General features: G+C 42.9%; 1 protein-coding gene across 1 annotated transcript in view; it reads left to right on the forward strand.

Annotated features, from left to right (window-relative positions):
- Positions 1-6,021, forward strand: part of ADARB2 (adenosine deaminase RNA specific B2 (inactive)) — a 296,328-nt gene extending 290,307 nt beyond the window's left edge. Inside the window, exons 9-10 of the mRNA XM_088528177.1 lie at positions 2,281-2,459; positions 5,194-6,021. Of these exons, the coding sequence (XP_088384303.1) occupies positions 2,281-2,459; positions 5,194-5,370 (356 nt within the window). The 3' untranslated portion in view covers positions 5,371-6,021. The remainder of the gene's footprint in view (positions 1-2,280; positions 2,460-5,193) is intronic.
- Positions 6,022-16,320: the final 10,299 nt, after the last annotated feature.

A 16,320-nucleotide genomic window follows, 5' to 3' on the forward strand; every position in this document is an offset into this window, starting at 1 on the left:
TAGGATGAGAGAGCCTTAGGTAACTCCTCGCCCCCACAGAAGAGTCATCAGAAAGATTTTCCACTCACACCAGGCTCAGACAGATGGAAATCCATTCTTTCCCTGGGATTACTTTTGGGTGGCTTTTTCAGAAGAGAAAAAACCCTCTGTCATTTTTATTTCCTTTACTCTTAAGACCAAGGCTATTCTGAAGGGTATTCTAAAGAGGCATGAGGTTTTGCTAGGAGAAGGTGGAGAATGGGGACAGGGTTTGGTTTGTATCCCAGAATACTCACATTTATATCAGACTTCATTTTTTGTTGTTGTTGTTGTTTCAGTTCCTACAGTCTCTTATTGTTTTATTGTTTTCTTTATGGTGCCGTTTTCAAACAGGATATTTTACATAAAGGAGAGAAAATGATCTTGAGTATCTGGGAGTTGCCTTTCAAATAAAGTCAGAACAATTATCTTTCAGGAGAAAAATATTAAAAACGATTAAAAAGAACCCAAAGCCATAATAATCAGAGAATATATCCAGGCTTGCCACTCCACTTGATTGTCACGTGTCTCACTGTGTTATTTTAAACTCCTGCCCTTGGTGTTCAGAAAATGATGTGAACATAACTTCTACTTACATAAATAAGTATATTTATATAGGATTGGAGCAAGTTCAGAGGTCTCGTGGGCATCCTGCGTAAGTGTCCACCTCAGGCAATGGGCCAGCCCATAGGAGCAGGCAAGGGGCTCTTCGTCACCCTAGGAAGGATTCCAGGGCTCATGAACAAGGGCAGCTCCTCTCTTTTGCCCCTGTGATGCTCCTATGATACCTCAGTGTGAGAGAGGACTTTTCCTTTGGAAAAAGCCAGCAGACAGTTTTTTTTTTCTGTTTTCCAGATGAGTTCTCTAGTGTCTTTCCCTGTCCCTACACCTCCTGTGTGCCATGGGAAAGGAGAGGACGTTGTCTCCTGGTTCCCAGCACCAATTACCATTTATTAGCTAAATAACGTGCAGGACTTCTGTCCCTTGGTCAGTGCAGATGATCGCCCCAGGGGGATGGCCCATGGGCCATGGGGACGTGTCCTCACATTGCCCCGCTCAGCCCTTTGCCCAGCCCCTGCACACAAGCGTGCGCTGCTGGCTGCCGGGGCGCACTGCACTGCCCTGCAACCATCTGCATGCACAGAGGTCCAGGCAGCTCAATTCCCATTCCTTCCTTTCCCCTGGTCAGTATATTTGCAGCATTTGTGTTGAGTTGTTGACCTGTGGCGTCTTTGCAAGGCAGGTATTATCAGAGTGTTTGCTGTGTTTTTTGGCACTCAGCCTTTTAAGCTTTTGGGTGCTATCTTGACAGAGATTGGTGCCTAGTGCCAAACATCAGATTCGGATCTGTTTGCATCTTGTTCAGTATAGACATATTTGAATAGCACCAGAGAGCTATCTGATTTCCAAGCTTTCCATTTCTATTCAGTTGCCTTGGAGAGCTGGAGTTTTAGATGCAGACTGATCTGTTATCTCAGAAGAAAAAAAAAGGAAAAGGAAAAAAGAGCCAAAAGAGGCGTTAATATGACATGAATGTGTTTACAAACCTTGGATGAGGTTATGATTTAAACACACTTCTCCTCTACATGCTGCAGCAAGTTCACTTGAACTGACTGAGCCCACTTCCCTGGTGCTGATTTTGCCAAAGCTAGGAAGTGGTTGTCTCATCATATTAATTTTCCCCTTTAAGAGCCGCTTGTGAATCCCTTCAGTGGAATATGTGCAAGTTCTTTATTAACTTAGATCTCAAAATCTGTCAGCATGTTTTGTATTTTCTTATCCCCCATTTACACCACCCAAGATCCAATCCACATTGCAGTGAAGGCCTCAGCAGTTAAAACCGATAAATACACAGGGCCAGAGAAAGTTTACCTTGAGGAACACATGGCAGAAGCACTTTACTGCTTAGGTCCTTTAAAAGATAAGTTATCCCATTAAAGCCTTTCCGAAAGATTTCACTCAGCAACTGTAACACTGCTGTCAATACCACGCAATACTATTTAATAGCTTTCTTTAAGCTAAAAAAGGTTATCTTAAAAGATCTATAGAGATCTATAGAAAAAGATCTATAGAAATAGCTAAATTATGCTCCTGAAAGATGACAAAGTGGTAACCAACAGTGACACCGGTATCTCCAGTGCACAGTGATGGTGCTTCCACCCAAAGGTATTCTATGTGCATGGAGACCCACCACATTTTTGCTGCTTCTGAAAGTGGAAACTGGAAATTACGGAAATTACAGGTCACCATCTCTCCTGACAGGGGTCAGTCATGCCGAGGCTCGACAGCCTGGAAAGTCTCCTGGCTTCAGCGTGAACTGGATTGCAGGGACTGCCGACCTGGAGGTGATCAATGCCACGACGGGGACGCGGAGCTGCGGGAGCCCCTCGCGGCTCTGCAAGCACATGCTGTTCTCTCGCTGGGCCAAGCTCTATGGGAAGGTAGGCCTGGCGTGGTGACAGACACTGTCCCCAGTCCCAAAGTGGGCCAGTCCTTGTCCGGGGACCTACTCTTTTTTGATGGTTTCCTGATGAAAGCGCGAAGCCCAGAGGTTTCCTACATTCTCCCTGGTGAAGACCAGGAGCTGGTGGAGGTTATGAGGCACTGCATGCCTGCAAGGGGTCAGCTCTGAGCTGAGAGCACAGAGAATGAGAAATGGACATTCTGGCTGTTCTTGGCATTTGGGGCCATTTTGAGGCTGGCATTGAAGTGCCAGAGGAGTGTAAAGGCTCATATAACCAGAATGAGGGATTTTTTCCTGTGTGTCACCCCAAGTATCACTTAGTTTGTGAGGCAAGTATCCAAATTATCAGATTTTCTGAGGGATGTCATTGAGGCACCTACCTGTTTTCATTGCCAACACATTGCCTTCCTCACCAGAGCTAGCCAACTAATGTAGATGCTGTGGATTGTCCCTTCCCCTCCTCTTCCTCACTCCCCACTGCTGTGCTGATAAATCCATATGACAATAGAGCGGCTTCTCCCAAGGTAAACTGTCAGGCGCTGAGTGCTTTCACCTTTCATGACACTCAACAGCAGTGCCATTTAGTGGCATTAAAAATACAGACTGCACTTAATTAAAACAGTCAACATCCCTTGATCGTCAGCCCTGCAGCCTCTAGGGAGGATGGCTATCCACTACCCTTATTTGAAATGGCACCAAAATCAATATAATCTCACTTTCAATTTTATTCTTCTTACAGACAGGAGAGGGTGGCAGGACTTATGGATGGCCAAAAAATACAAGATGGAGGCTAGAGATGGAGGAAAATTGGGAAGAAACATATTGTGGAGTAAGGAAGAGGAAGAGAAGGGGGATGGAAAGGGGGATGGACAAGAAAGAAGAGCAACTGGGAGCAGGGAGCAGTAGGACACTGTGTCCTGCCAAGGTCGAGGTGAAAGCGGGGAACCTTCCTCCGACTCTCAGGCGTGGAGCCAAGGAGATGAGAGTTGAAACTGAAATGGGTCTAACGCAATAAGAAAGGATGTTTCCTGCATTCAGGCTTCAAAAGCAAAACACAGGGAAATGTTATCTTTTTAAATGATTCAATGCTGCAATATAAATGGACAGGATTTGGCAACCTAGCAGCTGATGGTCTCAGACATTTTTTCCTCCTTATTCCCAATTCTGGAGTCACCGTTTTCCCTCTTGTCTGGCCTGTTGAGGAGGTGCTAGGGAAGAGAAAGACACAGGCCATGAGGTGGCTGGCCAGGCTCTACCTGGTCCACCAGGAGCAGCAGGGAACATAAAAAGTTCTTCTCCAGCCTGCCTTACTTCACTGCTTTTGATATTATTTTGCTCTAACGCGGCTGGTCCCCCAGTGGGTCTAGGCAGTGAGGCGGTGAGGCAGAGAAGGACAATTCACAAAGTTTTTATTAGTACCAGAACACCAAGCGTTCAGTCATGGTACCAGGAGACACTGCAAGATGAATTGCCAGATGTTGGGGAAGGGTCTCCATTCCTGGGGGAAGCTGGAGGGCATCAGTCACTGGACATGTGGGCTGGTATCCTGCTTGCACCAGGGCTGACAGTGTCTACCTTCCTTTTCTGGTTAAGGCTAATGCGTCCCTGACAAAAGCAAATCCACGGCACATGAGCAAATCCATGCTCAGACAGCTCCACACGAACCAAACCATCTCATTTCAGGTTGCACGTCAGCCACTTCTCCATAGCATGCAATTCAGTGCCTTTGCTTTTTAGAGAAGAGGAAAATAGTGTTGTTTACTTGCAAAGGCTGTGTTTAGAGGATGTTTGTTTTTCCTACAGGGTGCTATTTCCCTGGCTTGCAAGTGTTGGACTTTCACCTGTCTGCTTGCTACGAGGCATTTTCCAGACTTTGATTTCTTTCATATACTGTCAAAGACTCGCTGCTGGTTTGACTGGCTAAGGCTTTGGCAGATCACGGAAGGTCATTTATTTAGTCCTTCTGCAAAACACGCAGTGCTTCCCTGTGTCCGTGTGCCCTGGGTGGTTACCGGAGCGAATGGGTGGCTTTGTGTCCCAAGGCAGCCCCTGGCAGGCATTGCAGGTTTCCCTTTGGAGCGTCCTGCTTAGTGCTCCAGCTGTGCTCCCCCCAGCACCGCGGCTCCTGCACAGATCCCAACGCTCGAGCTCTGCCCGATCCCAAGCAGGTGTCACAGCATTCCCAATGATAACAGTTTAGGGGGGCAAATGAGGAGGAGACCCTGCTTCCTCTTGTCTCTCTGTATTTACTGTGACAGCCTGAAACACTGAGCTGTTCCATTTGCCAGATTAAATTAAATACATTTGTTTAAAATTCCCACAAAGGATTTTCCCCTTTTTTTTTTCCTAAAAACCACCTTAACTGAAAAGTGGATTTTTGCCTTTGTAAAGCACACCGTGATTTTGCCATGGATTCTTGCTGCTGTGTATGCCCACACCAAGGCGCAAGGCCGTTCACGCTCTTTCTCCTTGCGTTCCTGCCACAGTTTGCAGAACTGAAACACTGTCCTAGCCATCCGTGGCATTGCTGTTTTCATTGTTGTTGTTAAACCAAAAGCAAACACACAAAGCACAGTGATCATTTGCTTGCTGCTTATGGAATGTAGATGGGAAGATTATACATCTCCTGAAGCCTCCTGTTTCTTTTGGCTTGTGGGTTGATTTTTTATTATTATTTTATTTTTTCCTCTTCCCTGGTTTCTATTCTGCAGCTGAGCACACGAGCACCAAGCCATGGAGACATGCCATCAGTGTACAGCGAGGCAAAGCTGGTGGCTCAGACGTACCAGTCTGTCAAGCAGCAGCTGTTTAAAGCGTTTCAGAAAGCAGGTCTGGGCACCTGGGTGAAGAAACCCCCAGAGCAAGATCAGTTCCTACTAACTGCATAAATCACTTGACACCTCTGCTACATGACCGGATCAGATCGACTGGCAAGAAGGCTAGGCAGCACGCGTGAGCTGCAGGAACTGAAGCAGTCCAACATTAAACAGCAACTTCCATGGGAATATTCTCTTTTTGTTCTTTATTGGAAATACATAAATATAAATGTGGCTTATTAATGCACTGACTTGACTTTAGGAGACTGCTTTTTCATGACCCCTTCCCAAGAACCAACCAGCCCAAATTATAACACCACCCGCAGCAAAGATTTTGCTGCTTTTTGTGATTGGTGTTGCAGTTAATGGAGGCAGCATCTTGATTTCCGATGCTGGAAGGCCACCTGTCTGTGTAAAAACAAACAGTTTGTTTTCCCTCACACAGTCAGTGTGAGATTCAACACTGAATAATGGAAAACAGTAAGCAAACATTGCAGTACCCCAGGCACATGGCATGACAGCAGGTCACCGAGCACCCATAATCATCCACGAAACGGTGTCTATCCTCTATGCAAAAGTCACCCTCTTATCTGCCTGAATTTGTGAGGGAAAATCCAAGCCTCAAAGATAGGCAGCATTTTCAAACTCCGCTTTCCACTTTTGGATCTGAGCATGATGCTGGGCATCAGGAGCCCCTTGGTTTTACAATGACCCAATTTGTAAGAAAGACAACTCTTAGCCACCAGCCAGTCCATGGCTGCAGCAGCAGGTGTCCTTCATGGGCAGCTTGAGCCTGAGTGTGTGCAGTGACGTACACCTCCTCCCGGGCTGGAGATGAAGGCTGGTGTGACCATATTCCCCACACTGCCCAAAATCAGACAGGATGGAGCTGGGACCTAGCACCTCAATTTTCAATGCTCACAAGATCTACGGTTTTAGCTTAAGCTGATACAAATTCAAGATGCTCAGCTGATCTGAAAACTCATGGGTTGGGTGACCACAGCTAAGACATCTCAAAACAGAGGCCACATCTGATGCTCAGCTCCTTTGTGCCTCAGTTTTCCATCTGTCTAATGGGGATAATTCTACTTATCTGCTTCACATCTAAGGAACATGTCAGGAGTGGTCTGGTCATAAACAACCATGTAAGTCAGATCCTGTCACTCTTACTGCGAGTTTTACCTCTGCACATTGCCCCAAGGACATAATAACAACAGATGGTACCGTGGTCTTGGGTAAGGTTTTACTCAATATAAGAGTTTTCAGATTCTATCTCTGTACAAATGCTAAATATTGCTATTATTCATAGTCAACAGCAGTGTGAAAAGCAGGTGGGATTTTTCAGTCAAAAGAAGAGTAATGTCCATGATTATGCGTCTTCTTCATAACTACGACTTTGAACAATCCCATACTTAGTCAGCATGCAGAAAATGCAGTCATGGGAGAACGAAGCTTTCATAGTCCAACTGCAGAACCACCCTTCAAACACTCTGTATATTTCTTTTGGGTTTTGTTTTTTTAAAATGACAGGATTTGCGGGTATAGAACTACTGTTTTCTTTTTATTCCTGTGATTCTCTTTAAATATGTATATAACATGCTGCTACTGATTTGTGATAATTGTCTTGGTATTTTCTCAGAACTGTCAAGCTAAGTTACTTTTCAAACAACACAAGGTTCATATTTTTCCATGTAATTTCCTTTACACGGGAAACTGTTCCTATCAATAAAGATAGATGCTCTTTGTATAGGGTTTATCATGTTTGGAGAGCCATATACAGTAAATACATTGTTTATTGATGCCCACAATAGAATAGCTACAGTATTTTGATGAGATTTTATTTTTAGATTATAAACCACAAGATGTATCTATAGTGTCTTGTATAAAAACAATTGTGATAAACTAGAATTTTTAAATTAGATAAAACAAAGCTCTCTCCTTCCAGAAACCTTTTCAACAAAATAATACATTCCATATTAACTACCAAAAATATTTAAAAAATCCTTAGAGTAGAAATAGTAAAAAAAAAAAAAAAAAAAAAAAAGGTGTTTGAATAATGCAAGGATTTTGTGGTAATCACTTTGTCCCTATAACCTCTTTTGAGTAACAGTTAGAGTATCTTCAGCACTTTCTGAACTCCCCATTACCCTCACATGATCCCTTCCTTTAAACCCTGGTGTTACTCGTGCGTGGTGGGGGCCAAGCAGGTCCCCACAGGACCTTGGTGGGCACCCAGCCAAGGGCAGCGGGGATGCTGCATGAGGATGAGTAAAGCAGCATGCTAGAGGGGTATAGGAAGGCCACTGATGCTGTCTCTGTGTCCCAGAGGAAAAATGTGGTCCCCAAGAGAAAAGCCTGAGCAGAGAGTGGTCCAGGCTGGTGCACCTCCTGCCCAACCCATCTGTGGACCTTCTGCTAGGCCTGTAAGCCCCAATGATGACCACCTTTTGGGAATGGAGGGCTGCGACACCCCATGGAGGCAGAAGCCGTAATGTCTTCTGCGTTCCCTCCCTAAACTAGTCTTTATCCAGCACCTGAGAGGCCTCCAGGATCCTCTTCCCTCTCTGCTCTGGCCTGGCACAGCTCCAGCTCCAAAACCACGTGATGCTCCCCCAGCCAGAGCTGCAGCCTACGGGACAACAAGAGGAGCAGCTGGTTATTTCCAAGGACAAAAAGAAAGGTATGGTGGGACTGAATTATCCTTTGTTGCAAGGATATGTAAATTCAACCTTGGATTCAACTGCCGGAGTTAATCTAGCAGCAGGGACCAAATGGGGTCCCTGTTGTCAATGGGCATTCGATGATCCAGTTTAAGGCTCTGGAGTTGCACATGCTTGCATTAAGGTTGAATTTGACCTTAGATGTCTACTTTTTCTCATTACGTGCAGCGATAGAGAGTGAGGGGACAATGTCCCAGAAGCACATAGGAATAACACTCAGCATTTCCTGAAGCAAAGGAAAACTTACTCAATAGTAACTCTTAAGTGAAGATTATGTACATAACACGCATGAGTGAATGGCAATACTGTACTAATGGATGTACATTTGTAATATTTGTAAAAAAAAAGAAACAAAAAGAGAACAAAAGAAAATAAATCTGAATTTACATATGTGAATTTGCTGCTAAGTTCTGTAAATTGCACTTCAGTGATATCTGATAAGTGAATGTTTCTGTTAAGTGAATAAAATACCAAGTAAAATTGTTCTTTCATTGTTGACCATTTTTCACTGTGGCTTATGAAGTAGTTTTTACATGCTCTAAAATGTAAATATATGCTTTTACACTCATCCCCTGCAATTCTCTAGGCAATTCTGTCTGTTCTTATTCAGTTGGGATTTGCTTCATTTTAGGAAACCTACACCTGCACTGAGAGATGAATGTGTCTTTCAGGATGGAAGAAGATTTGCAGAGGCACAGTCTTTTTCTGGAAGAGTAAACAGAGTCCCTCTCTAACTAACTCATTCTTCCTCAGTTACTCTCAAAGTCCCTTCTTAAATTAAATTTGTCTTTGCAAACACACACTTCATGAGACTCACTACATAAAGCTCATTAAGAAAACTAAAGTGATTGACAACAGGTATGATGAAGGCAGTGCATCTGCTTGAAGAGGCCATCCTCATGGCCTTGGCTCACTCTTGCTTTGAAGTCTCAGCATTCCGCTACAGCCAACTGAAGTCATGTTGAGCTTGTCTGACACCACCCACAGAACAGTTTAACATGTGTTAGTATATAACCATGACCTTTATCTTGAGGTAGTTTGCCCCAGCCAAGTCTTGATAAGATCGCTGGTGTTACCTCCTCCAAAACCTTTCAGAATAGTCCAATGTCAAGTAACTATGTATGCTAACAGTGAAGATTGTCTAGAAAGAGAATTTTCCTATTTTTCTCCTTGTGACAGATTTGATTCCAGGCTGGAATCAAACCTGGTGGCTCTCGAAGGAGCCCAACGAGCTGTGCAGGTACCACAGCCCTTCACTGACTAATATTGAAGAAGTTGGTGCTAGGACTGCAAGTACCATCCCTTAGGCTTCATTTCTCCAGAATGAAAGGGCAGGAGCAGGGTCTGTGCAGAGAGGTTTTTGTTTGTTTGTTTTCTTTTTTTTTTCTTCAATTAAGACTTTTCTGCAGTTGTTTTTCCTTAGCTTGGATTTGCATCATTAAGTATCTAGGTGAAACAAGGAGAAGCAGGGAGAGTAGAGCACTTACAGGGTGATGTTTTCTCCATAGAAAATGTCAGTTTGAGCTGACCTCATTCCTCTACCCAAGGTGGATTTTTAAACTGGGAAAAAACCAACTAATATAAGTTTCAAACTGTATTTGCACATATGTATTGTCTGGCTATAGCTCAATATAGGTAAAATAAAATCTGTATTTTATCCCTTCCCCACAACCTTACATCCTACCAGTAAAAAAATTGATACAACATTTTCCTAAAGAGGAAGGAGAGAAGTTGCACCAGTAGAAAATCTTTTCGTGCTTCTTCTCTCCGTGCTCCAGATGATGAACTTACCATCATTTTTGTTGTCAAAAAATTAAACTGACAAATTCCTAATTTGGAAAAAGTCCTGTGGAGCACAGGTTTCCTCAGTGGAGGTGCTTCAGATGGGGCGTACAGGGCCCAGCACAGAACTGAGCCAGAGCCAACACCAGTGTATGCAGGAAATGCACAACCACAGGGCCCAAATCACAGCAGGTGCCATAAAGTGCTAGTGAGAGCAGGGGGAACACAGTTCCCAGGCATATTCCTTCCCACATCCCCAGGAGATCTATACCAGGTCAATTGTATCAGTCTGGGAGCCCGGAATATGTCCATACCTAAGTAGTTTTGCCATGGCTGAGTTCACAGTGGGCAGGCTCCAGTCTATTTTCTCTTCCAAAAGTAACTGCTACTGCCCATCCATGGCCGAAACAGTGACACAATTTGGATGCCGAAAAACTATTATGAAGCAGTCATTAGGGTAAATTATATGGATAGATCCTGCATTTAATCTCATTAAGTTTAAAGGCTAAATACCAGTACTGCGTTTAAACCTTCACAGGCATACACCCCACCATCATCAAGCTCAGTTATTTCTCTTCCAACTGTGTATTGGAAAAACAACAGCATAAAACATGAACAAACTAATATGTTGACTAATAGAGGGCTTTAGAGAAGTGCCTGTATTTCAAATAAATAAGTCCTTCTGCTGCAGTTTAATTTTGATAGCTATGCTTCTGTGTTGAAGAATGAAACAGCAATTTAATAGCTTTTTAAGCCTTTTGATTCATTACCTGTTGTGCCTACTTAGACCTGATTACTTTGGTTGGTTTCAGCTTGATATGCTAGTTTAGCTGGAAATCTGGGGGAAGCCACAGAAAATCCAAGCCTCTTTAAAGGGCAATGATAATCCATTAGGACCCAACACACAGTAAATTCACAAGACCTGCAGGCAATGCACACATATACACATAGGTGCTTTTTAGGACTCCAAGACCTCCTAAATAAATAATGTGGCCATGAAGAAAGGAGATTAATAACCATTGGCTTTTCAGCAGCGAAGCAGTTCAGCTCAAATGCTTCATTCTGTCTGGCTCTTTCCTAGTAATTAAATCCTCCATCAGAGAAGTTTATGTTCTATTTTATAAACTCACTTTGCAATACGGAATTACTTCCATTAGACCATTAAAAGCCTTGTTCTGCCCCCAGGAGGAAAGGGCCTGTTCTTCTTTTATTAACTCAGAAGAGGTACCTCCCCAGTCGAGACCTCTCTGCCTCTGAAAGACCATGGTGAGCCACTGCTGCCATGAAATGACCAGGCCAGGCTCTTCCTGACTACTACACACGCTCCCCCACACAGCTGCCCTGCTCCATGTGTGGGGACACTGTTGTGCCAGAGATCGGGTTGCACTTTTAATGTGCCTTTTCCATTCTCTGACCCTGCCTTTAAGTCGCCCCTCTAAGGTCCCAGTAGCAGGTTACTCCACTAGTAAATACAGCAAAGAAGTGCCCAAACCAGCCCCTCAAACTCAATGTGCAGACTCAAAGACAATACTTGCTGCACTGTTTGAACAACTCTGCATAGTGTTTGCTCCAGCCGTTTTATGAAGATGAATTTTCTCCAAGAGAAAATACAGATTTTCTATATCTATAAGTTCATGCAAAGACAAGTCAGAAGGGAAGGATGACAAAGGCGTTATGGGCACCCCTTCTCTCATGCACAGGTTGCATTTCACATGTGCACCCCGGAGATGGTTTATCTGTGCTTCCCTTTCCACCATCCATCACCAGTCTGGCTACACCCAGTCCTGCCTTCAGCAGCATGCTCTTTGCAAAAGATTGTTTTTTCTTTTCATTTAACAAGTAATGCAAACATGTTTGCTCACTAATCTAGTGTTTAACTCATTTACCTGTTATATGTTTTTATTTTGGTTGTTTTTCTGAAGAAAATTGTTCATATCCTGGTCTCAGCAGTGAAAAATAAACATTTTCAGAAGTACCAATGTGGCTTAGGCACTAACACAGGCTCCTAAAAAACTGACCTGCTCACAAAACACTGGGACTCCTAAACCTCACATTTCAATGGGATGTAAGGCAATATACACAAAAGGGTTTGCAACAATTCCTATCATTGTCAGCACTAAATCCCAGTGTGTTAAGTACTAACCCCCTACTCAGCCTCTCACATTAAATGTCCTCCAGAGCACTGACCTTTTTGGGGTATGTCTTGTCTCTCCCTACTCATGTGTGCCTTGGAATTAATCACCACTGTACTGTGACCAGTTTGGACTCATGAAATAGGCTTGCACATCCTACCTGTGCTCCTCTCAAAACTGCTACAAAACCATATCCCATCAAAAACAGGAAGGCCTTTTTTCACAGAGTAATTCAACTGATAAACCGTTCATTCTGCTCTATGAAGGATAAAGAGGTATTGTAATCACCAGGAAAAAAAAAAAAAAAAAAAGGACACTCTGGAAGAAAGGTGATGAGAGAATGAGTCTCCTATTTAAATTATTTCACAGAATATGGAGGAAGTTATATACAGTTATTATAATTTTAAAAACATTGTATTTGAAAAAAAAAAAAAGACATGATCACAGATTGGGTGTTAGGGCACTTACCTGGGAAAGGAGAAAACCTGAGGCTCAGTCTGTATTTTATGCTCTCAAAGAAGGAAGTCAAGACATTGACCCAGCCAAGCTCAGGACAGAGGATCTTGTGGGCAACTAGTTCATAACAAACAAAAAAATCGCAGAACAAAATAGCAAAACTCATCTTCACTGTCACTGTTTCATCCACCAAGATGCCTAGTGTCTAGTCTGAATCTGTTCTCTGAGCTTTCTAAGTAGAACAAAAATGACTCACTAAGGTGATGCACCCCACTCTGCACCAAGTGTCAAAGAGACATGGGAGAAATTGTCCTCTCCGGGTGTCAGCTGGAGAGAGAGGAAGGATACCTACTTTTTAGCTGATTAAGCCTGGAGAAGTGACTCCAAACCAAAGCATCTGGAAAGCGGCAGGACTTTCTGTTTCTCTATTTTAAGAATCAGTGACTGTTCTTTGTCACAGCAAGCTTGCTTTTGGGTATGGGTTAATGCCAGTACACTGTGAGAAAAGAATGTTCGAGGAATTTCTTATTTTTCTCTACATATATTATGTGCTATATGCATGTATGTATGTGAGACAGATCAGTCTACTTTTAAAGTTAAGTGTGAATATCTACAAATTTTGGAAAGAATGAATTCCAGGCTGAAGTTTTGGTGACTAAATTAACTCTATTGTACATATTTAAATGTTTGGTGTGGAAGTTTATTCTTAGTGTAATTTTGCTGCCAAATCATGACTTCTCTGTCAAATCATTGACAGGATCAAGCGACAGGATTGGGCCAATACTAAATACAAGTTTCAATTTAAGAGCTGAGAAAACTAATTTCATATGAACCTATTTTTTTTGTGCCTGATACATAACACATCTGTCACTGCCATCTCAGCTTTGCATTAGATTTTTCTTATGTGGCTCAGCATTTTCCTTTTTTTTTTTTCTTTCATATCTAACCCAGTAACTCTTTGATCCTCTAACAAGTGGGAATACATTTGAAGAATCTTTCTCATTATTTGAAATATTTGCTACACAAGTTCAGCTTACTCTTCTCTGTGTGTGGCTTTCCTAAAATATCCCTTTATCTTCTTTTGGGATTATTTTCAGAATTACTTTATCTTTAGTTTTTCCACAACACTTCAATAGAGACAGGTAGTTGGGAGATGGGTAGATGGGCAGATTAGCTACTAGTGATCTCTATGCTGTCCCTTGTTCACTCAGTTATGACTGGGCTCCATCCCAAAACTGTCAGTACAAGAAAAAAAAAATAACTCTGGCACTCTGTGCTATGGAGTTGTCCACCTGAGGTGAAATTCTCTGCTCTCCTAATGCAACCTATTGATTTCAGAGAACTCTGGCAAGTGTTATGGAGTCAAATTCATCTTGTGAAGGGGTTAGGGAGGGTTAAGGTTATATGAAAACGTTCATGGAAACACTTCTTCATTCCCTCTCCTTGTGCTTTCACATCATGACTCAATGATTTGCACCACTGATCTGCTAGTGTCTCTAGACAAGGTTGGCTAAGGATTATCCCGTGAAATGACACAAAACTAGTGGAGCCTTTTAATGCCTGTAGGTTTGCCAGTGGGCACCAGGCTTCACTCCTGCTGCTGTTTTCTCTCTTCTTTTGTGATCGTTCCCCACAGCTTTCACATTAAAAAAAAAAAGCCCTGGTTTAGGTAGTGCTCCTCTGTCTAGCAGTGCTAGTTTTAAGCCGACCTTCTAGTGAAGATCAGAAGGGACAAGGTAGTGCAACCTCCTGCATAACAGAGCAGTTCAGGAACGTTGTCTTGGAGCCACGTCATTTTGAGCTGTAACTCTTTCATTTTGTGTTTTTTTTTTTTTTTACCTTTTCCTTTTTCTCTTTCCTTTTCTTTTTATTTCTCTTTCTCTCTTTTTTTCCTTTTCCTTTTCCTTTTCCTTTTCCTTTCTCTTTTCCTTTTCCTTTCCCTTTTCCTTTTTCTTCTTATCCTTCTTCTGCCACTTATTCCTATCACCTCTTACTACTAGGAGGTTTACAGCAGCTCTGACATTGATTTGTCTGATATTATTTTTTCTATAATTATTACTGTTTGAACAATTTGATGTCTTTTTTTCCCCTAGAGAGATCCTAAGCCCTATGGAGACAAAGTTTCCCAGAGATCCTGACTGTGAAAATAACTAATGTTTCCCTGTGCTTGTTGCCTTGTGACTCCAGCACCTGGAGGGCCTATACTTTAATCCAGATATTCATGTCTACTTCAGCCCACCTGTAAAAGGGCTTCAAGAACCACCATCAAGGCTGCTGTGCACCTTTAATTACTGACTTACATATTATTACCACTAATGATAAAATAGATCATGCTTAGGAGCATATGCATGCCAGGGAAAGGAAAACTACATTAATTTATATTTATTAAAACAAATTAACAGACCAGATCTCCATGTGGCTAATAAACACCTCCCTGCCGCTAAGTGCCTATAAATGCGTTGTGCCTTGGAAGGGATAGACTAGTTAACGTACAAGCTTGTCTTTTCCCCCACACTTGAGATCCAGTCAATAACTATTGATCAATCAAAGCAAAGCAAAAAATCAAAGCTCCGTGTGTGTGTATGAGTTCCCTGAGGACACAGCTGCGCCAGGCAGCTTCAGCTGACCCGAGAGCTTGCAAAAGGGAGATCCCATTTCTCCTCTGCCCCTCCATCCTGCTCTTGCCTGCACATCCCGCCCCTTGCACTGCCGCTCGCCTGCCCCGTGCTCAGACCCTTCAAACCCCTGTGCCAGCAGGAAGCGCACACGGCGATGCAGAGGTACACGCATCCTCAGCTGGTGGCCTTGCAGGTGATATGAAATTCCCAGCCAGGATATTCAGTCATCAACCCTGGGATTTGCAGAGAGCCAGGCGAGACAAGGCCAGGCTGCTGGAGAGACTGATTCCCTGGGAGGCTGGATGGGCCTCCCAGCCCTTCTGTGAGCTGTGGAGCCCTCTGTGGTCCTCTCTGCTCCACTACTGGGGAAAGATAAAAAAGGATGGCTGCTAGCCATAAAGGGTTAGGAATAAAATAAAATTACAAATGAATAATAGAACATTCAAAAGTAAAACTATGTATATACACACATACGCAGATATACTTTATAGAATGCACATATACTAAAGATACAGCATGATGCACCACCTAATATAACACATATTCTTGGCACATTAAAACTAGGGTAATAAAATAAAATAAAATTCTACCAGCTTTCTTAACATAAATATGCAATTTTCTCTCTAGAGAAGATTCTTCTCTAGAAGGAAAACTAACTTAGGAATATCCCAGTTTCTTCCCAGTGGCAGTTCTGCATTTCCCTGAGTCTGACACGAGATCCGCGAGAAGCCTCCAAAGCAGCAGGAGCTGCTCTTGGCTCCTGTGGGTGTCACAACACTTCTGTGCTCAGGGCTGAGCTAAAATGAGACTTCTATGCAAACGTCCTCTCCTTGCCCACCAGTGACTCCCGAGGACTCTCAGTGCTTCACTGCTGGTGTATTTAGGTGCAATGTGCATTTTTTTAAAACTTCCTATCTGTCACCCACGTTGCGTAGCTGAAATGTTTGGCTCCGGTACACTTACACTGTAATCAAATCATTAGCCTGGGGGAGGCATAACACATTAATGACTTTAGAAATGTTGGTTAAACTCCAGACGTGATCAAAGAGCCCCGAATTTATTGTCATTCCTCTAATAGCTGTGTGGTAACCAAAATGAAATCAATTTGATGGAGATAATTAGGTTCCCATCTCCATCACCACACACTTAGTACAATTAGGTGGAATGAGCATCCCTTGCTAGCAATATGATACAACAAACACAGACTAAAATACGTTAATGCAGCCGGACAGGAAAGGTTTATTGGAGCAATTTTTTTAATTACAAACCACCAATTCCCCACAATCAGGGTAATGTCAGAGGATACTACCACAT

This window comes from Tinamus guttatus, unplaced genomic scaffold (assembly GCF_059628265.1).
Source record: "Tinamus guttatus ecotype Peru unplaced genomic scaffold, ASM5962826v1 Tinamus_guttatus_pri_ptg000306l, whole genome shotgun sequence".
Lineage (NCBI taxonomy): Eukaryota > Metazoa > Chordata > Aves > Tinamiformes > Tinamidae > Tinamus > Tinamus guttatus.